This window comes from Ranitomeya variabilis, chromosome 2 (assembly GCF_051348905.1).
Source record: "Ranitomeya variabilis isolate aRanVar5 chromosome 2, aRanVar5.hap1, whole genome shotgun sequence".
Taxonomy (NCBI): domain Eukaryota; kingdom Metazoa; phylum Chordata; class Amphibia; order Anura; family Dendrobatidae; genus Ranitomeya; species Ranitomeya variabilis.
Window position 1 is genome coordinate 856,729,152 of NC_135233.1, and position 23,463 is coordinate 856,752,614.

General features: G+C 42.0%; 1 protein-coding gene across 4 annotated transcripts in view; it reads right to left on the reverse strand.

The window, feature by feature from the left end:
- Nucleotides 1-23,463, reverse strand: part of MASP1 (MBL associated serine protease 1) — a 258,790-nt gene that overhangs the window by 189,004 nt on the left and 46,323 nt on the right. For all 4 annotated transcript variants that reach the window (XM_077290264.1, XM_077290263.1, XM_077290266.1 and 1 more), the window contains exon 2: nucleotides 21,770-21,995. In XM_077290264.1, the coding sequence (XP_077146379.1) occupies nucleotides 21,770-21,995 (226 nt within the window). The remainder of the gene's footprint in view (nucleotides 1-21,769; nucleotides 21,996-23,463) is intronic.

Here is a 23,463-nt window from a genome sequence, read left to right on the forward strand (position 1 = left end):
AATATGTGAACAAGTCCATTAAGAAAATATTATAACTTATCCCACACCTCTGGATTCATCGCTATTCTTTTTGTTAAAATATATGTGCATTTTACAATCCTTATGTTTACTCCTCTATCCTGTGTTGTAATGATTTAATATATTGCATTAGACGCTTAAGCAACTGTGTTTTTGTGAACTTGTTCAACTTTCCAGGAAGGTTTCGAATTGTTTTATATATCTATTTGTAAAATTATTTCAATTTTAAATACTGTACTTACAAAATAGCCAATTAGCAAATGTTCTCACTTCCGAGAGTTTGCTTGTGTCTTATTAATTTTAGTGAAGAGATCAAATTTAAAAAAAGAAAATATATTTACGCAGTCATTGATTCATTGTGTTCTATTCTTGGTAGGACATTAACCCTGAGGTCATTATCACTTGCTGTAAACACTCACTGATAAACCTTTCAACTGTTGATGAAATTCTGGCACAGATCTGTATGCCTGCTCAAGACACTGACTAATACTTTCATTAATAACCAAATATACAAGTCCAGTTTACAAATAATGGATGCTATGTATTGAAGATGTGGAATTATATAATTTCCTGTTTATATAGATACAGTAAATTCCACAGTACTGTGCAGAGGTTGTCATTATGATGGTTCATGTCCCCAGCGGGATTCATAATCTAATGTTGCTAGTTCTTACACACATGTACAAGGGCCAATTTCATAGGAAGCCAATTAGTCAGTAGGAGGGAACCAAAGTTCCCATGGACTGTAACCATCACCATTGGTGGTGCTTCTGGGTGGAATAAACAAGGGTCATTTTTTATTTGGATGGGAGCAACAACTGCTGCCCTTGAGATCTGAGAAGTTTTACTTTCATCTCATGTGGTTTTATTGTAGATTGCTTAGAAACATTTTAGGTGGCTGGTTGTAACCTCACTTTAACTTGTTGCAATTATGTACTCAAGATGTGCTTGATCAACTTCAGTGCCATTAGGAAGCCTAGTCAGAGTCACGTGTTACAACAGCGATATTCCTGTCTATAGTTGCCACATGCACTGTGCCTAAATGCCCAACGTTTGCGTTGATATGACTGTTGAAATCAACAGGTGGCGCTATAGAGTTAGGTCCTCTTTTTCTCAGAAGAGGCAATTTGCATGTTGAAATCCCAGACAGCTTTGCATATTTTTAGGCTACTTCTATATGTATTAGGAACTTTTTCTAATAATAAAACTGCAAAATTCCTACTTAAAACATTAACAAAACAATTGCAAGGTTCACTAACACTATATATAATTCAATACAGAAACCCAAACAAATTTTTTTTCCAAAAACAATTTATGAACTATTCTTTCCATGAGCTATTAAATGATTATGCCAGACTAGTTGCCATCCACAAACTGCTGCACTAGTTGCTATTCACAATAAATGTCAATAACTGCACCTTATATTTCACAACGTATCTAACAAAACAATAAGTGTGATCACAAATATTCTTAAAACAGAAAAAACCCTGGCGCTCCAAGTAGTTCCTGATAGAGGAACAGGTGCTCAATGTAGAGTGCTGCTGGTGATTACAACAGGTTCTGTGTGGACCTGTTAAATATATAGTATAGTTACTGAAAACAAAAGTGTTCACCTGCGCCGTCTACAATGAATGAGCAATATTGGGTGAAATCTAAATATTAGAGTAAATATGAACACGAGGACACTTACTTATTTGATAACATTGGTGATAACGAGAAAAATGTTGTGGATCCTTTTAGGTATCAGTAAAACCTTTAAAGAGAAAGACATGCACTCCTTATAACACTTATGTTTGGGAATAGAGTGAGATGATGAGGTATATAATTTTACTCACTTGGGTTATAGATGGAGATAAAAATGGAAATTTAAATTCTCAATTCCTGTAGATTCGCAATTACTATTGGTGTTGTGGTGACTGGGAAAGGTTGTTCCCTTGGAGTTCCACGGTCCCCCCTGTTTCAATAAATTTGCAACCTTTTTCAGGTGTGGTTTATATATCCATATAGTTTAGATCTATAAATCATTAGTGTACTTACTACCAGTACCAGATACCAGTAGTAAGTACACTAATGATTTCTAAATCTAAACTACATGGATATATAAAAGTGCCCGTGCCTACCAATATACAATAATATATCTATATTAATTAAACAATTTTTTATATAATTTAAATGACCATGTGACACCATATGGAGTTCCGATGTCGAGGGTCAAGGCTGGATCTCAAATTACTTGAATGAAGATATAATCTTCAAGAAAGTTGGTGTCCTTTTCCTATATCAGTTCAAACGTAGTCCTAATGAATCGAAATAGCATCCAATGCATGATCATTAAGTCAAACGTAGCATGGGCTACCCATACACAGATTAAAGAACCTATGACATAATAACACGAAAATGAGAATCATAAAATAAAACAACATACAGCCCCAGGGAAATTAGCGACTGAATGTCCATAAAAACACCCACCCTACCCTAGTTAAAAGATACCAATTGCTTACAAAAAAGAACAACCCAAAATTTTCGTTAAGCCCTGATGGTGTCACTGTTCGTAAGCGGTAGATCCAGCGACTTTCAATTTGTGCCAATTTTTTAAAAAGATCTCCACCCCATTGACCCATTGATACCTGATCAATCGCTCTCACTCTCAATAGGCTCGAATCCGAGTTGTGGAAGTCCTTGAAGTGCTTGGGTAAAGTCTTCAACGGTTCATCTTAAGTACTGTTTTTAGATTTAGCAATCTAATCAATCAATTTAGCACATGCTCCCTTACTGGAATCTTAAGTTCGCAGGTAGTCATCCCTGAGATGCCTGGATCTCCTTGCTGTAACCAATGGTTCAGGGGGAATTAACTTTTTCAAAATGCAATCAGTTTTTAAAATGCTCCAATGTTTACGGAGAATCTCCCTAAAGCCATCCCATTAATTATTAAAAGGATTAATGAATCTAAGTTGATCCATTTTCTTGTTGTCACTTAGAGGAGGTGGTTTGTACAGTAGTGCATTCCTAGATGACTCATTTGTTGTATGGTATCCTCTGCGTATGGTTCTATGGCTATAGCCTCTATCATGAAACCTCGAATAGAGGTCTTTCGCCTGTTTTTGAAAATTCTCCTCAGTGGAGCATATTCTCTTAATCCGTAAATGCTGGCCTATTGGAATGCCATATATTTTTTTGTGTGGATGGAATGACTAAGGGTACTGTCACACAGTGCAATTTTGATCGCTACGACGGCACGATTCGTGACGTTGCAGCGTCGTATGATTATCGCTCCAGCGTCGTAGACTGCGGTCACTCTTTGCAATCACGGCGCTGGAGCGATGCCGAAGTCCCCGGGTAACCAGGGTAAACATCGGGTTACTAAGCGCAGGGCCACGCTTAGTAACCCGATGTTTACCGTGGTTACCAGCGTAAAAGTAAAAAAAAACAAACCGTACATACTCACCATCTGATGTCCGTCAGGTCCCTTGCCGTCTGCTTCCTGCTGTGACTGAGTGCCGCCATACAGTGAGAGCGCAGCACAGCAGTGACGTCACCGCTGTGATCTGCTCTCACTTTCCGGCCGGCAGACAGTCAGAGCGGGAAGCGGACGGCAAGGGACCTGACGGACATCAGATGGTGAGTATGTACGGTTTGTTTTTTTTGGTAACCAGGGTAAACATCGGGTTACTAAGCGCGGCCCTGCGCTTAGTAACCCGATGTTTACCCTGGTTACCAGCGAACGCATCGCTGGATCGCTGTCACACACAACGATCCAGCGATGACAGCGGGAGATCCAGCGACGAAAGAAAGTTTCAAACGATCTGCTACGACGTACGATTCTCAGCAGGGTCCCTGATCGCAGTAGCGTGTCAGACACTGCGAGATCGTAACAATATCGCTAGAACGTCACGAATCGTGCCGTCGTAGCGATCAAAATTGCACTGTGTGACAGTACCCTTAGCGTGTAAAATAGTGTTAGTAGCCATGGGTTTTCTGTATATATCTGTGGTCAGCATTCCATTTTCATTAGCTTGAATGTTGACATCGAGGAAAATAACCTCCTGGCCATACGTATATGTCAACTTTATATTTAAATCATTGTCATTTAAAACATCCATCATATTTTTAAGTTCATTCTTAGATCCCTCCCAGACAAACCACACGTCATCTATATAGCGGATCCAATGGTGTATCTTGTCCGCTTTCTAAATTGGATTGCTCTGAAAAATCTCACGCTCCCATTCCCCAAGGAAAGGTTTTGCATACGATGGGGCACAAGTGGCCCCCATCGCTGTTCCCTGGGTCTGGAGGTAGATTTGATGATTAAATATGAAACAATTATGCTTCAATATAAAATTCAAAAGTTCGATGAAAAAGTCTGCGAGGGATCTATCCAGATCACTGGATTGGAGGAACCAGGAAATCGCTCTGATACCATCAGTGTGCCTTATTGATGTATAGAGACTCTCAATATCTGCTGTCACCATGATCATGTTATCACGGAGGATTACACCATCAAAATGCCCTAGTACCGAGGTGGTATCCTTAATATATGAAGGTAAAGAAGATACCAAGGGTTTAAGATGAAAATCAATCATTTGGCATACCACTTCGTACAGCCCCTCAAGCCGTGATACAATTGGACGCCCAGGAGGGTCTATCGGGTTTTTGTGTATTTTTGGGACCAAGTAGAAGGTAGATAGACAAGGTTTAATGGAAACAACTGTTTCCATCATTTTCTTTGGAAAAACATTATTTTCGAAAGTTCTAGTGACAATGGCAGTCAATTCCCCATGAAATTTGTCTAATGGATTGTATGAAAGTTTTTGGTAACAATTCCTGTCTGAAAGCAATTTCATGGCTTGCCTTTCATATAATCTTTTGGGCCATATAACAAGGTTACCACACTTGTCTGCTGGTTTAAAGCAGACATCAGACCATGATTACATGTCCTTAATTGCTGACATCATTTGCTTGTCTGTTCGATATTTAATGTTGGTCCCCAGTTTTTCTACATCAGCAGTGACAAGCTTAACAAATATGTCAATAGTAGGATATGAATTTAAATTAGGAAAATTCTTGGATTTGGTGAATGTATGAGTAGGGAAATTGCTTACCATTGTTGAGCTCTTCTCAGCCACATATTCAAGAATGGCCAATGCTTCATGTTCCTTTTTCCAAGATATTCAATTGAATATCTGTTAAAACATGTGATGACAGATTCAATACCTCGGATTGTTCCCCTTTTCTATGACCTTGATTAAAAAAATCCTTTGGGTGTCCATTACCCCCGAATCTGGTTTTGATTGTCCTCTGATTTGTTCCTTCCTTTTCGAACCCGTGGAAGCATTAATGGTTTATGAGGTGAGTGATACGCTAGATGTATTCCGCGTCAGAGGTCTCTCTTGTTGTCCCTATCTATATTGCCACCTATAGACTCTCTTTGTGTCATAGTCATGGGCATCTCTTTGATATTTCTTCATTTTACTATCACTTATTTCTTTCTCCCACTTCTTAAATCCCTATCAAGGTGTCATGGTATGTACTTTTGCCCTGTCCTGTATTTGAGTAATATGCCATTTGATGTATGTAACTGTTCTCTGGTTTCTATAAGCTGTAATTTATGTATTTTCTTGTGCTGGGAGTTCACCTGTAACAATGTCTCCTTCCCCCAATACTTGCAGCCCTAAGCTATAATGTAATTAAGCTTTGTCAACACCTCTAGTGGAATAGCCATTCTTCCTCACAGCAGGTGGCTAGTCAAATGTACATACTATGTAGACTAAGCGGAGCCAACCAGAATAGAATCTTCTGGTGAACCCAACCATTGAATAGAAGGTGTGACCCCTACCCCCCTTCATGGGCGGATCCCAGGAGCTCAGACAATCCATTCTTATTTTTGAGATCAGATGTGAGTTGATGCTGGAAGGAGAAGGAGTGGGGATTCTTAGCTGAGGCAAGACCCCATGTCCATCTGTGACTGCGGAAGCGAACGGGGCGAGACTTGAGCTGAGGACATATCTCGTCATTCGTGAGATTGTTTTGGGATCCATTGGACTCGTGTGGACTATTGCTTTGTTGCATGTGCTGTTCTTGATAATAAATCTGTGGAATCATCCTCTGGCCTGTTGTCCCTTCTTGCTCTGCCGTACACCCCATCACACAAGGTCTTTGAGAAAAGGTTCCACCAGGTCATTCTGAAAATTTTGATTCAGGTGTATTTGGGAGTTGTTTATTTGTAAATCAATGTCCTCTAATAGTTTACTGTTTTTTTCATTGATTATCTGCATAAATGCAAGAGAGCATGCAGTAGCAGCCTCTAACCATTTATTAGCCAGATTGTCATCATCGAGAGAAAAGGTTGGGTACAATTGAATACGAACAGGGGTGGATTTGGAGTAGCCAGGGCTGTTCAGACTCTGGGGGCCCCCCGGTCATTTGATGGGGTCATGCGACGGGATCATCATATACCTGAACCAGATTATTCCAGAAAAATAGTTGCTGAGTGAAACTCCACTTCTCACCTATCACACATTAACAGTTCCCATCACCAGATCACACATACTGTATAACCAACAGCTTTTGTTTTGGCCAAAAGATTTTCCAAGCTGCCACCATAACACGGTAGACACTTCTGGCTGGGCCCTACTCTATTATAACCTATTAAATATTTGTTAAAATATGCAAAACAATTTAGGTATATTTTTATTTTTCAATTTTTAAAATGACCAATAATATCACATACAAGGAACAAATTCAACACCATGACCAGACCACATATTACCACCACAAAGTGACCAAATAGCACATACAAGGAACAAATACCACAACACCTTGTCCAGACCACATATTACCACCATATAATGACCTTATACTGCAATACTGATTAGTAATAAAAAAACACAATACTATCACCATAAGTGCCATTATACACAGGAAAGCTGTACTTAGTATGCAGTGTCTGTGTAGAGGTTATACAGTGATCACTGGTGACATTATACACAGGAGCTCTGTATATAGCATACAGTGTATAGTGTCAGTGTATAGGTAACACACTGACTCACCAGTGGTGTCTCTAGGTGAAGTCCTTCATCTTTCATCAAGCACAGACCGCCATCACTTCTTCCAGCCAGGGCTCACCTCTGCAGGAAATAACACAATTATCTCGAGCTCTGCTTGCAGAACACATTACCTAATTTTTCCCAACTTCTACATTACACCACATGAAGAAAAAGAGGCAACATAGTGTCACTCTATAGGCCTGCCCCCTCATTTAAAACAGTATACTCAAAAAATAAATACATCACTGCAGTAATAATATCCCTAAATTAGAATTAGTCCCTATGGTAATAATATTCCCCATCCTGGCCCCTGTGTGTCTCATTCCTGACTTCAGCCATATGTTCTCCCATCCTGCCCTCATGAGTATCCATTATGCCCCATATGATCTCCCTATCCTGCCCCATCTGTCTCCATCGTATCCATCCTGCCCCATGATCCTGCATGATCTGTCTCCAATCCTGCCCCCAGTGTCTCCAATCCTGCCCATATCTCCATTCTGCCCCATATCTCCATTCTGCCCCCTATGTCTCCAGCATTCTGCCCCGTGTCTCAAGCATTTCTTCCCCAGTGTCTCCAGCATTTCTGCCCCCAGAGTGTCCAGCATTTCTGCCCCCAGAGTGTCCAGCATTTTGTGCCCCCAGTGTCTCCAGCATTTCTGTCCCCAGTGTCTCCTGCATTTCTGCCCCCAGTGTGTCCAGCATTTCTGCCCCAGTGTCTCCAGCATTTCTGCCCCCAGAGTGTCCAGCATTTCTGCCCTCAGTGTCTTCAGCATTTCTGCCCCCAGAGTGTCCAGCATTTCAGCCCCCAGTGTGTCCAGCATTCTGCCCCCAGTGTGTCCAGCATTCAGCCCCCAGTGTGTCTAGCATTCTGCCCCCAGTGTGTCCAGCATTCTGCTCCCAGTGTGTCCAGCATCTCTGCCCCATCTGTGTCCAGCATCTCTGCCCCATCTGTGTCCAGCATCTCTGCCCATCTGTGTCCAGCATCTCTGCCCCATCTGTGTCCAGCATCTCTGCCCCCATCTGTGTCCAGCATCTCTACCCCTTCTGTGTCCAACATCTCAGCCCTCATCTGTGTCCAACATCTCTGCCCTCATCTGTGTCCAGCATCTCTGCCTCCATCTGTGTCCAGCATCTCTGCCCCCTTCTGTGTCCAGCATCTCTGCCCTCATCTGCGTCCAGCATCTCTGCCCCATCTGTGTCCAGCATCTCTGCCCTCATCTGCGTCCAACATCTCTGCCCCATCTGTGTCCAGCATCTCTGCCCTCATCTGTGTCCAGCATCTCTGCCCCCATCTGTGCCCAGCATCTCTGCCCTCATCTGTGTCCAGCATCTCTGCCCTCATCTGTGTCCAGCATCTCTACCCCTTCTGTGTCCAACATCTCTGCCCTCATCTGTGTCCAACATCTCTGCCCTCATCTGTGTCCAGCATCTCTGCCCCATCTGTGTCCAGCATCTCTGCCCTCATCTGTGTCCAGCATCTCTGTCCCCAGCTCTGGGCCCCCCAGATCGCTGCTCAATAAAAAAAAAGTTCTTCTCACCTGGCTGCACTCCAGCAGCAAAGCTCCCTCCATGCAGCTGAAGCGCACACTCGCCGGCGACTGACAATCACATCAGACGCCGGCGATGTGCGCGCTGCGGCTGACGTCAGCTGCCAGCCTCCGATTGGCTGGCGGCTGTTAACTATTGACGGCCAGGCACGGGCCCGCAAGTCAATAGCGTTAAACTGCCGCAGCGCCGGTAGGGGCCTGGTGAGCAGATGAGATGCAGGCCCCCTCTGACCACCGTGCCCCATACACCAGTCAGGGCAGTAATGCCCTGATGGCGGCCGAGGTCAATCTCAGCGGTATCCCAGGGCCCCCCCACACCACTGAGCCCTGGGCTACCGCCAAGATTGAATTTTATTAATAATCAAATCATGATTACACAAAAATCATCTCTTTTTTAAAAATAATACAAACAATACGTAATAATAAACAGGGATTTTATAAAAAATCGCAAAAAAAATTGATAAAACAATTGAATATGTAGAAAAGTGTGTAGCAGGGGACTAGGAGCAACAGCCTGTGTGGTAAAAAATATATATATATAAAATATATTATATTATCCACATATACACCAGCGATTAATAAATAAACATTTTGCAGGACATAAAGATATCAAAGAAAAATAAGGATAATGCCAAGTGACAATTTACAGTATGTGCAAACAAATTAATGAATAGTATATATAATCAGTTAGTGATACAATACTCAAAATGCAAAATTGATGATAACAATAATTAGTGAATCATGAAGTGAATATTTGTACACCAAAAAAATAAATAAAGATTAAGATAAATAATGTCCAAAAAATATCAAATGTCTAGTCAAATGATTTAGTGATCAAAGGACCAAAGTATCGCTGGTGTAACAAATATCAAGCTGAGTCACATAATGCCGAAATACCCACCAGTCTGAAGCTCCACCGTCCCCTGCATACACCACTCCAATGCACGTTTCGCTGCCGCTTCGTCAGGGAGTGATGTGTCAGGGGTCCAGAGGGTGTATATGCAGGGAAGACAGCTGATAATATCAATCAGCGGCGCTATGTTACCTGTCGCCGCATACTGAGACATGCAGCCGCCATCACCGCCCGTCAGACACCCAGAAGCACGTGACCGAGTGCGACTAATGTCACAGTCGGTCACATGACCACCAGGCGGCCAACTGCGCGCGTTTCCTGCCTCCCGTGACGTCACGGCTTGTGATTGGTCGCGTCGCCCATGTGACCGCGACGCAACCAATCACAAGCCAGAACGTAATTTTAAAATCCTGAAGGACCTGAAATTATGTCACGGCTTGCTGTGATTGGTCGCGTCGCGGCCACATGGGCGGCACGCGACCAATCACAAGCCGGGACTTCACGGAAGGAAGTAAACGCGCGAATTTTAAGCAAAGAACGCTGCCGGTTCCCTCGGTGAGGTCCAGGCTGCGTCGGAGAGGTGAGTATAGCAATATTTTTTATTTTAATTCTTTCTTTTACACATTAATATGGATCCCAGGGCCTGAAGGAGAGTTTCCTCTCCTTCAGACCCTGGGAACCATCAGGGATACCGTCCGATACTTGAGTCCCATTGACTTGTATTGGTATCGGGTATCGGTATCGGATTGGATCCGATACTTTGCCGGTATCGGCCGATACATTCCGATACCGATACTTTCAAGTATCGGACGGTATCGCTCAACGTCAACACTACTCTGGAACGCTTCAATGGATCCCGGTAATTCTGATACTGTTTTTTCATGACATATTGTACTTTATGATAGTGGTAAAATTTATTTGATATGACTTACGTTTATTTGGGAAAAAATGGAAATTTGGCAATTTTCCAACTTTGAATTTTCGTGCCCTTAAATCACAGAGATATGTCACACAAAATACTTAATAAGTAACATTTCCCACATGTCTACTTTACATCAGCACAAATTTGGAACTCAAGGTTTTTTTGTTTGGAAGTTATAAGGGTTAAAACTTAACCAGCGATTTCTCATTTTTCAACACCATCTTTTTTAGGGACTACATCACATTTGAAGTCACTATGAGGGGAGGGGTCTATATGATAGAATATACCCAAAAGTGACACATTCTAAAAACTGCACCCCTCAAGGTGCTCAAAACCACATTCAAGAAGTTTATTAACCCTTCAGGTGCTTCACGGGAATTTTTGAAATGTGAAAAAATGAACATTTAACTTTTTTCCTAAAAATTTACTTCAGATTCAATTTTTTTAAATTTTACAAGGGTAACAGGAAAAAATGGACCCCAAAATTTGTTGTGCAATTTCTCCTGAGTACGCCAATACTCCATATGAGGGAGAAAACCACTCTTTGGGCACAGGGCAGAGCTGGGAAGGGAAGGAGCACCATTTCACTTTCTGAATTCAAAATTTGCTGCAACAATTGGTGGATGCCATGTTGTGTTTGGATAGCCTCTGATGTGCCTAAACAGTAAAATTCCAACACAAGTGACACCATTTTGGAAATTAGACCCCTCAGGGAACTGATCTAGCTGTGTGTGAGCACATAACCCCATTAAGCCATAAAAATAAGAAAAATGAAACTTTCCCCACAAATATATTTTCAGCACAAAATATTACATTTTCATAAGGGTAGGAGGAATTTGTTGTGCAATTTCTCCTGAGTATGCCGATACCCCATATGTGGGAGAAAACTACTGTTTGGGAGCATGGCAGAGCTCGGAAGGGAAGGAGCGTCTATTGACTTTTTGAATGTAAAATTTCCTGGAAGTTCCTGCAGTTAGCACACGTCATGTCCCATTTGGAGAGACCCTGATGTGCCTAAACAGTGAAAAAAAAACATACATAACCCCAATTTGGAAAATAGACCCCTCAAGGAATGTATTTAGGTGCATGTTAAGCACCTTGAACCCCCAGGTGCTTCACAGATGTTTATAATGTTGAGCCATGAAAATAATAAAATCATATTTTCCTCACAAAAATGTTGTTTTAGACCCAAGTTTTGATTTAATTAGGGCTAATAGGATTTTTTTTTACAACAAACTGAGCTCCATTTTTTCTAGAGTGCATCAATACCCTACATGTAATCGGGAAATATTTTTCAGACACAGTGCAAAGATCAGAAGTCAGAGAGCGCCAGATTTTACTGTTTTGTTTGCAGGTAGCATGACCCTCTGGGAGAGCCCATGAGGTGCCAGAAAAGCAGAACCCCCATAAGTGTACCCCATTTTACAAACTACATGATGAAGAATTAATCTAGGGGTGCAGTGATCATACTAATGCCACGGGTGTGTCAGAATTTTATACCATTGTGCAGTGAAGAAAAAATAACTACATTTTTTACCACCAAAATTTAGTTTTAGCCAAAGATTTTACATTTTCACAATGTAATTTCACAGAAATGGGTAAAAATGGCAACAAAATTTGTTCCGCAATCTCCATCTGCGCACGCGCGGAATCCCGCGGCCATTTTCCTGAAGCCCCGGGCAGCAGAGCGCTCCATCTGCGCACGCGCGGCCACAGGAAAGATGGCCGCGCCCACCGGTAAACGGCTGAATAGCGCAGATCGCGCTGTTTTTCATCACCTGGGCAGTGGATTAGCCTTTTGGACATGCGCACACCACTACGCCACCAACGTAATGATGAGCAGGATTCTGGGGGAGAAACAGCGCTGTCACCACGCCCATAGGACCAGACCAGCGTGAGTGACAGCAGAAAACGGCGACTTTACAAAGGTATTTCGGCAGCATAGGTGGGTAATAAAGGCACACAAAGACACTAATGTAACGCCCAGCTCTGCCCCTATTTAACGCTATTTTTAGCTCATCTTCAAAAAACGGGGTGACAGGTTCCCTTTAATGGCTTTTTTTTTTATATAGTGTGTGTAGCTACCTTTGTCACTTGATTTTTGACTGGTTGCTTGGAGGTCACTCTGCTCAGGGTTTTTTCCCCTCCTTCTATATTATGTACACATTGGTTTTAATTTTATGTGAATTTCATTAATAAAAATGTTTTGCATTTTATTCTGGGTTGTGTACTTCCCTTTTTTGGGGGGTATATTATTTTTTGGATCTGTGCGATTACAGCGATACCCCATTTATAACAATAAATAACAATTATTTTTGCAACAGTTTATTGTGAGAGCTATAACTTTTTTTTTCTGCTGATGGAGCTATATGTTGATATGTTTTTTGTGCGGCAAAATGTTTTTTTCAGCGGTACCATGTTTATTTATATCCGTCTTTTTGATCACGCTTTATTCCACTTTTTGGTCGGCGGTATCATGATAAAGCATTGTGCTTTGCCTTGTTTTTTATTTATTTTTTCATAATGTTCACTAAAGGGGTTAACTAGTGGGACAGTTTTATAGGTCGGGTCGATGTATGCTGCGATGTGTACTTTTATTTTATTTTTTTTCATTCAAATATTTATTTAGAGATACAATATCTTTAGATTTTTTTTATTATTATTTTGGATTTTTTTGTAAATATTTTTACAATTATTTTAACAATTTTTTTTTTACTTTTTCTAACTTTTTTACTTTGTCCCACTATGGGACAATCATTTTTTGCAGGCTGATCCCTTCTACAGTATGGAGATGAAGAAGGATACAAATGCTGCACAAACTGTCAGCTCTGCACTGATAGACAAACTTGCTCATCACGCACTGGGCATGGTCAGCAGTTTTGCTGGTGACCCGGATGTCATCATGACGACATTGGGTCACCATGGCAATGACCGGGACCCCGTGTCACGCCGCAGGGTCTCAGATTTAGAGGCAGAAGGGCTGTCAGCCCTCTGCCGGCTTCTGGAATGCTGCGATCATATTTGATCACAGCATTTTGGAGGTTAAAGTGCTGGGAGCAGTCTGTGACCGCTCCTGGCACCAAGTGCTGGGTGTCAGCATCAGCTGACACCTGTCGGTGATCGCCCGCACACCACCCTTGTTTGTGGGCGATAGCGATGACGTAATATTCTGTCCATGGTCAAATAGGCCCATGGCACATGGACAGAATATTAGGTCTGATGTCAGAAAGTGGTTAATGGGTGTTTGAGAAATTAACACAAACCATCAAGATTCACTGCTGGTAGCTCAGCTCCTTTTACAATTTCCAACTAATAGCATTCCAGATGGGCTTGATGGGAGACAAGTCTGGAATCCCTGCAGGCCATAGTAGCACGTTTGGCCAATGCAGGTTGCTACCATTAGCAAGAATAACATGTGGCTGGACATTGTTGTGTTGAAATGTTGAACAGTGTATGTGTTAAGTGATACCCAATTTCATAGACAAGATATTTAGGTTGAACTTTGGGTGAACACAGATGGAAAAAGAGTTTTGCTTGCAATTGGATGTCAGAGCTTTACAGAGCAGGTAAAGAGCTTCTTTTTTCTCCTAAAACATTGCTTTTGGAGGAGAACAGCTCTCTAGGTATAAAACTAATTAATTGCCCAATGAAAGACGGAAGTGACTGATGAGCCACCGGTATAGCATCTATGCCATCAGCATGAAGTCCAAAAGTAATTAAGAAATGCTAGCAGCATATGCATTAATAGTATAGATAACAGTAGATATTCATACTACCTATTCATAATGTCTCACTATGGGAAATACTCTAGATGCCTACTCCTATAATTAATTGATTTTTGAGTAAAGGAATGGAGAGCTGCATTTTACTATCTCCCATTTGAATGAGCTGTTGGTTTGAAGCCTGCAATACTCATAAATTAACATACGAGTAACGTGAACTGGCTTTGAATCAAATCATTTCACAAGATGTGCACACACATCAGATGCCCAGACACTGGATCTAACTAAAGGTACCATCTATGAATCTTTCTAACAAAGGGGGATGTTTAAACCATTCAGTAAGGAGTAAGGGGCCAAAAAAAAAAGACGGGAAAGGAACAGCCTAACATGAGTTAAGAAACTTGTTCTCATATAAATTATACAACTCCACTTGATCTACTAGAATCCAAACGCATGTTTTAAGGGCAAGGGTTATGCAAGCTGTGAGGGTATAGAAGGAAAAAAGAAAAGGAACAAAGAAAGAATGCATCCAGGCAGACACCAGTGCTGACTATTGTGACAGATCAGCAGGGAATAGTTCACAAAGTCCTTGGCTCCAGTGAACAAAATGAACAGAGATGTGTAAACTGTTGCCAAAGAACAGGAATGTATCACTATTAATGATAAAACAGAATATCAGATATAAAGATTGACCTTTAAATCAATCAATTGATCAATCAATCCTTAACTTTATGAAAGTAATTCTTCATTAAGTTGAAAATCACATTACAGCCATGAAATAACTGAATGTGAATGCCTTATGTGAGATTCACCCTCCCCCACCTTCCGCGTCTTTTTTTCTTGTATTTAAGGAGAATTTCCCACAAGAAAATGGGTAAGCTGTCAATCATATTAACATGTTTACATCATTAGTTGTAGCCAAGAAAAAAAATTTCATTAGGGACAACATCTCTGTGCACATCCATCAGCCGGTGAAAAGAGATAGCACAGGAAACAGCAAATATTAACTCAACCAGACCACTGTGTTTATTCAAGGGCACAGGGCACTTCTCTGGTCTGTAAACTCTGCAATGAACCCTGACTCAGATAAGAACCTCTACAACATACTTTATATAAACACACATTCCTGGTTGTGTCCATAATAATTAGCATACATTTATGCAAGAACATGAGATTGTTTTCCATGTTATTCAGTGTGAGACTGGTCCATTAAGGCCCCGGCACACATAGCGATTTACCAACGATCACGACCAGCGATACGACCTGGCCGTGATCGTTGGTAAGTCGCTGTGTGGTCGCTGGGGAGCTGTCACACAGACAGCTCTCTCCAGCGACCAACGATCAGGGGAACGACTTCGGCATCGTTGAAACTGTCTTCAACGATGCCGAAGTCCCCCTGCAGCACCCGGGTAACCAGGGTAAACATCGGGTTACTAAGCGCAGGGCCGCGCTTAGTAACCCGATGTTTACCCTGGTTACCAAAAAAAACAAACAGTACATACTCACCATCTGATGTCCGTCAGGTCCCTTGCCGTCTGCTTCCTGCTCTGACTGAGCCGCCGTACAGTGAGAGCAGAGCGCAGCGGTGATGTCACTGCTGTGCTCTGCTCTCACTGTACGGCGGCACTCAGTCAGAGCAGGAAGCAGACGGCAAGGGACCTGACGGACATCAGATGGTGAGTATGTACTGTTTGTTTTTTTTGGTAACCAGGGTAAACATCGGGTTACTAAGCGCGGCCCTGCGCTTAGTAACCCGATGTTTACCCTGGTTACCAGTGAAGACATCGCTGGATCGGTGTCACACACACCGATTCAGCGATGTCAGCGGGACCTCAACGACCAAAAAATGGTCCAGGCCATTCCGACACGACCAGCGATCTCACAGCAGGGGCCTGATCGCTGGTACGTGTCACACATAGCGAGATCGCTACTGAGGTCGCTGTTGCATCACAAAACTTGTGACTCAGCAGCGATCTCGCTAGCGATCTCGCTATGTGAGACGGGGCCTTTAGACTACCAAACTGTTCTACGTTGGGTTAAGGTTTAACTCAATAATGAGCCCCAAATGTCTAGCACAAAACAATTCTATTTGGAACTGAGTTTCTAGTCAATCACTTGTCACTATAATCTATATTTTATTTGTTACAGGACATGTAAAGGCCCCGTCACACATAGCGAGATCGCTAGCGAGATCGCTGCTGAGTCACAAGTTTTGTGACGCAACAGCGACCTCAGTAGCGATCTCGCTATGTGTGACACGTACCAGCGATCAGGCCCCTGCTGCGAGATCGCTGGTCATGTCGGAATGGCCTGGGCCGTTTTTTGATCGTTGAGGTCCCGCTGACATCGCTGAATCAGTGTGTGTGACACCGATCCAGCGATGTCTTCACTGGTAACCAGGGTAAACATCGGGTTACTAAGCGCAGGGCCGCGCTTAGTAACCCGATGTTTACCCTGGTTACCAAAAAAAACAAACAGTACATACTCACCATCTGATGTCCGTCAGGTCCCTTGCCGTCCGCTTCCTGCTCTGACTGAGATCCGGCCGTACAGTGAGAGCACAGCACAGCAGTGACATCACCGCTGCGCTCTGCTCTCACTGTACGGCGGCACTCAGTCAGAGCAGGAAGCAGATGGCAAGGGACCTGACGGACATCAGATGGTGAGTATGTACTGTTTGTTTTTTTTGGTAACCAGGGTAAACATCGGGCTACTAAGCGCGGCCCTGCGCTTAGTAACCCGATGTTTACCCTGGTTACCCGGGTGCTGCAGGGGGACTTCGGCATCATTGAAGACAGTTTCAACGATGCCGAAGTCGTTCCCCTGATCGTTGGTCGCTGGAGAGAGCTGTCTGTGTGACAGCTCCCCAGCGACCACACAGCGACAAAACAGCGACGCTGCAGCGATCAGCATCGTTGTCTGTATCGCTGCAGCGTCGCTGTGTGTGACGGGGCCTTAACTTATAAGACCTTATTGATGATATGTCTTGTGAATGAAATGATGAAGGCAAAGTTGGCAATGCAATTAAAAGGAAATATGCACACGTTCTGTAGCGATGGAAGTGTCAACAGCCAGAATGGTGCTTCTTGGACAAGGGAACACTAGTCAAATATTGATAGTATTTGAAATTCCTGTGTTAAAGTGAAGCTGTCAGGTCTGATAATGTTATTAACATGCAGATATAGGGTTAATCGGCAGGTTAATAGTGTTATGAATGTGCCAAGCTGCATTACTGAAAATGAGGCACCCAGGAGAAAATAAACTTTATTTCTTCTGGGAACCACAGACTTTCAGTCATGTAGGCATGCCCAGAGCTAATTACACAAATACGAACTAACACTCGACCGGAAGCCGCAAGAAGAGTTCCAAATATTAAAATTCTAATTTTTATTAATGTAATATAATAAATGAACAATTATTTAATAAAACAAACAAGAGTGCCCTAACTAGGAGGGACACTGGGTCAAATACAGTTCTTCACAATAGTAGTGATCTGGGGCTGTTATTACAGCAAATAGATCTTAATATCCAGTCAGGCAAAATACATAGAACGTTAGTGGGCATAAAATGATATATGAGGCAGAAAAGCAACAAAGCTATATCTCGTCTAGTGACAATATATGGATGCTGGCAATACTGACCAGTATTAAAAATGCCATTTTACACAAACAGTAGATGCATATAAATGCAATAGAAAAAATTCAGTATATATTACCCGATTAGTAAGTGCACTGCAGACCCAGTAAGGAGATCAGCGTCCCTCCTCACCCCAATGCACGTTTTGTATCCGCTTCTTCCTCTTTGCCTGACTGGATATTAAGATCTTTTTGCTGTAATAACAGCCCTGTATCACTACTATTGTGAAGGACTGTAATTGACCCAGTGTCCCTCCTAGTTAGGGCACTCTTTTTGATTTTATTAAATAATTGTTTGTTTTTTATATTACATTAATAAAAAATTTGGATTTTAATATTTGGATCTCTTCTTGTGGCGACCGGTTGAGCGTTAGTCCGTATTTGTGTAATTATCTGATAAGGAAGTGCCAGTTTGTGATTTATATTATTGGACTAAAATTAGGTTATTCATGTCCAGAGCTATTACAGTCACTGCTCACAGCACTGAGAGAAGTAGCTGCAAGCATACATCGGCACTGACTGACAGTCGGATCTTCACTAATGCACTGCAGTGCTGGCTGTCAGTCAGTGCCATTGTATGCATTGCTTACATCTATTGCTCACAGTGCTTTGAGCAGTGACTGCAATTGATCTGGGCATGCCTGCATGAATGTAAGCTGGATGCTACCGGGAGAAATAAAGTCCATTTTCTGCTCGGTGCCACACTTTCAATACATGTTCCTAATGCTATGAGCCTGCAAATTAACTCTATATTATAGGACCTAAAAGGTTCTCTATAAGTACAGTGGGTTTACAAATTTTCACTCTTTGTTTCATTGCAGCCATTTGGTAAATTCAAAAAAGTTCATTTTTTTCTCATTAATGTACACTCTGCACCCCATCTTGACTGAAAAAAACTGAAATGTAGTAATTTTAGCAAATTTAATAAACAAAGAAAAACTGAAATATCACATAGTCATAAGTATTCAAACCCTCTCCTCAGTGCAAGACATATGAAAGCCTGTATAAAGTTTGCTAAAAAACACATGAAGAACTCCCAGCTATGAGAAATAAGATTCTCTGGTCTGATGAGACGAAGCTAGGACTTTTTGGTGATAATTCTAAGCGGTATCTGTGGAGAAAACCAGGCACTGCTCATCACCTGCCCAATACAATGCCATCCGTGAAACATGGTGAAGGCAGCATCATGCTGTGGGGTGTTTTTCAGCTGTAGGGACAGGATGACTGGTTGAAATTGAAGGAAACATGAATGCGGCCAAGTACAGCTATATCCTGGATGAAAAACACTTCCAGAATGTTCTGGACCTCAGACTTGGCCGAAGGTTCACCTTCCAACAAGACAATGATCCTAAGCACACAGCTAAAATAACAAAGGAGTGGCTTCAGAACAAGTCTGTGACCATTCATGACTGGCCCAGCCAGAGCCCTGACCTAAAACCAATTGAGCATCTCTGAAGAGACCTGAAAATGGCTGTCCACCAACATTCAGCATCCAACCTGACAAAACTGGAGAGGATTTGCATGGAAGAATGGCAAATGATCCCCAAATCCAGGTGTGAAAAACTTGTTGCATTATTCCCAATAAGACTCATGGCTGTACTAGCTTAAAAGGGTGCTTCTACTCAATACTGAGCAAAGGGTCTGAATACTTATGACCATGTGATATTTCAGTTTTTCTTTTTTAATAAATTTGGAAAAATTACTACATTTCTGGTAAGCCTATGCAGCATCAATAGTAAAAAGATATAATGTCAAAAATAATTAAAAAAATAAAAAATGGTGCTATTCTCACCCTCCGGCGTCCACTGATGCGCGCGAGACCGCTAAGTCATCTGGGTAATTTCGCAATGCATCTCTGGGAATGGAAGCTGGCGGCAGCCTCGCCGCTCGCGCGCATTGATGGATGCTGGAGGGTGAGTATATAACTATTTTTTATTTTAATTTTTTTAACAGAGATATGGTGCCCACACTGCTGTATACTACGTGGGCTATGTTATATACTGCGTGACTGATATATAGTACGTGGGCAATGTTATATACTGCGTGGGCTGTGTTATTTACTGCGTGGGCTGTGTTATACACTACGTCGCTGCTATATACTATGTGGCTGCTATGTACTTTGTGGCTGCTATATACTACTAGGGCTGTGCTATATACTATGTGGCCGCTCTATATTATGTGGCTGCTACATACTATGTGGCTGGGCAATATACTATGTGGCTGTGTTATATACAGTACTAGATGGCTGTGCTATATACTACGTGGCAGTGCTATATACTACGTGGCTGGGCTATATACTACGTGGCTGCTATATACTACGTGGCGGTGCTATATACTATGTGGCTGTGCTATATGCTACGGGCTGTGCTATATACTACGTGGCTGCTAGATACTACATGGCTGTCTGTGTTATATAGTATGTGGTCTGTGTTATATACTATGTGGGCTGTGCTATATACTACGTGGCTGTACTATATACTGCGTGGCTGTGCTACATACTATGTGGCTGCTATATACTATGTGGCTGCTATATACTATGTGGCTGCTATATACTACGTGGCTGCTATATACTACGTGGCTGTGCTATTTACTATGTGGCTGCTATATACTACGTGACTGTGCTATATACTACGTGGCTGTTCTATATACTATGGGCTGTGCTATATACTACGTGGCTGCTATATACTATGTGGCTGTGCTATATACTTCGTGGCTGTGCTATATACTTCGTGGCTGTGCTATATACTACGTGGCTGTGCTATATACTACGTGGCTGTGCTATATCCTACGTGGCTGTGTTATATACTACGTGGCTGTACTACATCCTGCATCCCGAACCCCTGACATCCAGTTCCCCGAACCCCCAACATCCTGCGACCAATCAGTGACATACGCAGTTGAGCTGCGAATTGACGCGGGATTTAAACCACACTTCGCTGATTGGTCACGCCCAGCCAGCCGCGACCAATCAGCGATATTGGCACGGGATTTAAACACCGCTTCAGTGATTGGTAGCTCTCGGCCACCTGCGACCAATCAGCGATATTTGCGTGTTATTTAAACACCGCTTCGGTCATTGGTCATACCCGGCCGACCAAGACCAATCAGCGACAGGCGCAGTCCGGCCGCGAATTGGCGCTAGATTTGAACCAAACTTCGCTGATCGGCCAGCTGGGTGCGACCAATCAGCGATATTGGTGCAGAATTTAACCCCCACTCACAGCGCGACGTACATACATACATACATACATATTCTAGAATACCCGATGCATTAGAATTGGGCCACCATCTAGTAGATAAATATTTAGCCACGCTACAATGCACAAAGTGGCTGTACTTGGTTTGAACAGTCATTCTGTGCTGACAGAGTCCCTTTAAGAGAAGAGATAATTGCATTGCACAAGAAAAAGGATATAAAAAGGTAGCAAAGGTAAGGAATGATCCTAGAGGTAAAATTGGAAGCACAGTTTGCAAAGGCTAACTCAATGCTTTCAATCAGTGAAGTAGGGAGGCAGGGCTAGTTGTAAAAAATGTTTGAAGTAGTATGCTATGGATCGTGCGACTCCACCCACAGAGCGCATGCGCACATTTATATATAAACATTAGGTGTGATAAGATGATCCAAGATAGGACTAGTCCAGGGTAAGACACTCCTCATTGGACTAGCCCTGCCTTTCTAGCGTATACAATACTGCAGAATTAAAGTTCATTCTTGAAAGTGTTAGAAAGTTAAGTTAAATCAAACACTATATTAGAAAAAAAGGGAATTGACATCTATACTGTTATCAGACTCGTTTTGAACAGTCCGAGTACTTGACAGGTTCCCTTTAATATTGATGTGTGAATAAGCCTTATTATGTATCAATCAGGTGCAGAAAGGGAACGATGTACATGAATACATTGGATTACTTACTGGGCACAATGCAAAAAATAGGATGTCTGGTACTATTGTATGTTGCCCTCACAAAAGGCAGCATAAAAAGACTAACAATCTCTTCCAGAATGTAAAATGAATGAGCTTTATTTTACCTTGGCATAATCATATTCGCAGAGGTAAGAGGGCTCCAAATCGAAATGAATGAAGTATAGCTTAATCCTGAATCCCTCGGGAACAGTAATATTCCATGTCACCTCCGTTTCACTGGGATAAGAATCTGGAAAATTGGGTGTTCTGATCTCTCCATACATTTCACTGAGCACAATTATTTCTCCTTCACAAAGCAACCACAGAAAAGGAGTGAAAAGAATAAAACCCCTAGAAGAAAACATACAATAATATTACACAATATTGTAAATAGACACATAAAATTACATTACAATTAGTGTTGAGCATTCCGATACTGCAAGTATCGGATATCGGACGATATTTGCTGTATCGGAATTCCGATACCGAGTTCCGATATTTTTGTGATATCGGAAATCGGAATCGGAAGTTCCCAGTGTATGGTTCCCAGGGTCTGGAGGAGAGGAGACTCTCCTTCAGGCCCTGGGATCCATATTCATGTAAATAATAAAGAATTAAAATAAAAAATATGGATATACTCACCCCTCCGGCGGCCCCTGGACCTTACCGATGTAACCGGCAGCCTCCGTTCCTAAGAATGAGGAGTTTAGGACCTGCGATGACGTCGCGGCTTGTAATTGGTCGCGTGAGCGGTCACATGAGCGGTCACGCAACCAATCACAAGCCGCGACGTCATCGAAGGTCCTGAACTCCTCATTCTTAGGAACGGAGGCTGCCGGTTACATTGGTAAGGTCCAGGGGCCGTCGGAGGGGTGAGTATATCCATATTTTTTATTTTAATTCTTTATTTTTTACATGAATATGGATCCCAGGGCCTAAAGGAGAGTTTCCTCTCCTTCAGACCCTGGGAACCATCCAGGATAGCTTCCGATACTTGTGTCCCATTGACTTGCATTGGTATCGGGTATCGGTATCGGCGATATCCGATATTTTTTGGATATCGGCCGATCCCATCCGATACCGATACCTTTGAGTATTGGAAGGTATCGCTCAACACTAATTACAATACTATTCCTGTTTTATCTTTTCATTGTATTTTATCTGTGTAGTCACTAAATTATATTACACTAATATTGCCACTTTTCTGATTTTCTATTTTTTAGCTTTAACTTTGTTCTCACCTTGATCCTATTATATTTTCTGTTCCTTATCACCATATGAGGGCTTATTTTTTTGTGGGACAAGATGTACTTTTGAATTGCACCATTTATTTTACCATTCAATGTACTGAAATGCAGGGAAAAAATTGCAAGTGCAGTAAAATTACTCACAAAAAATGCAATTTTGATATACTTTTTGGGTTTGGTTCTTACAATGTTCATTGTGTGGAAAAATGACTTGGCAATATAATTCCCCAGGTCACTCTAATACCAAAATTACACCGTATTATTATTTCACTGGAGTAGAAAAAGCAAAAAACTGGAATATTGTTGCCCAACGCAATTGTAGACACCTTACTTTAATAGATTAGGTATAGCAAATGTGAGATTTACATTAATATTTAACATTTTGTAATTTTGATATTTATATGATGGTGCTGCCTAAAAAAAATGGCAGATATACCCGCTAGGTATAAGTGACCTCATATAAAGTGTTGAGTTCTGCTTCTCTTGTTAAATGAATTACACTCAAAAGTGATCTGAACTTCCTGCATTAAGTAAGCTCACATCACCAATCAAGGAACTATTATCAATGGTGA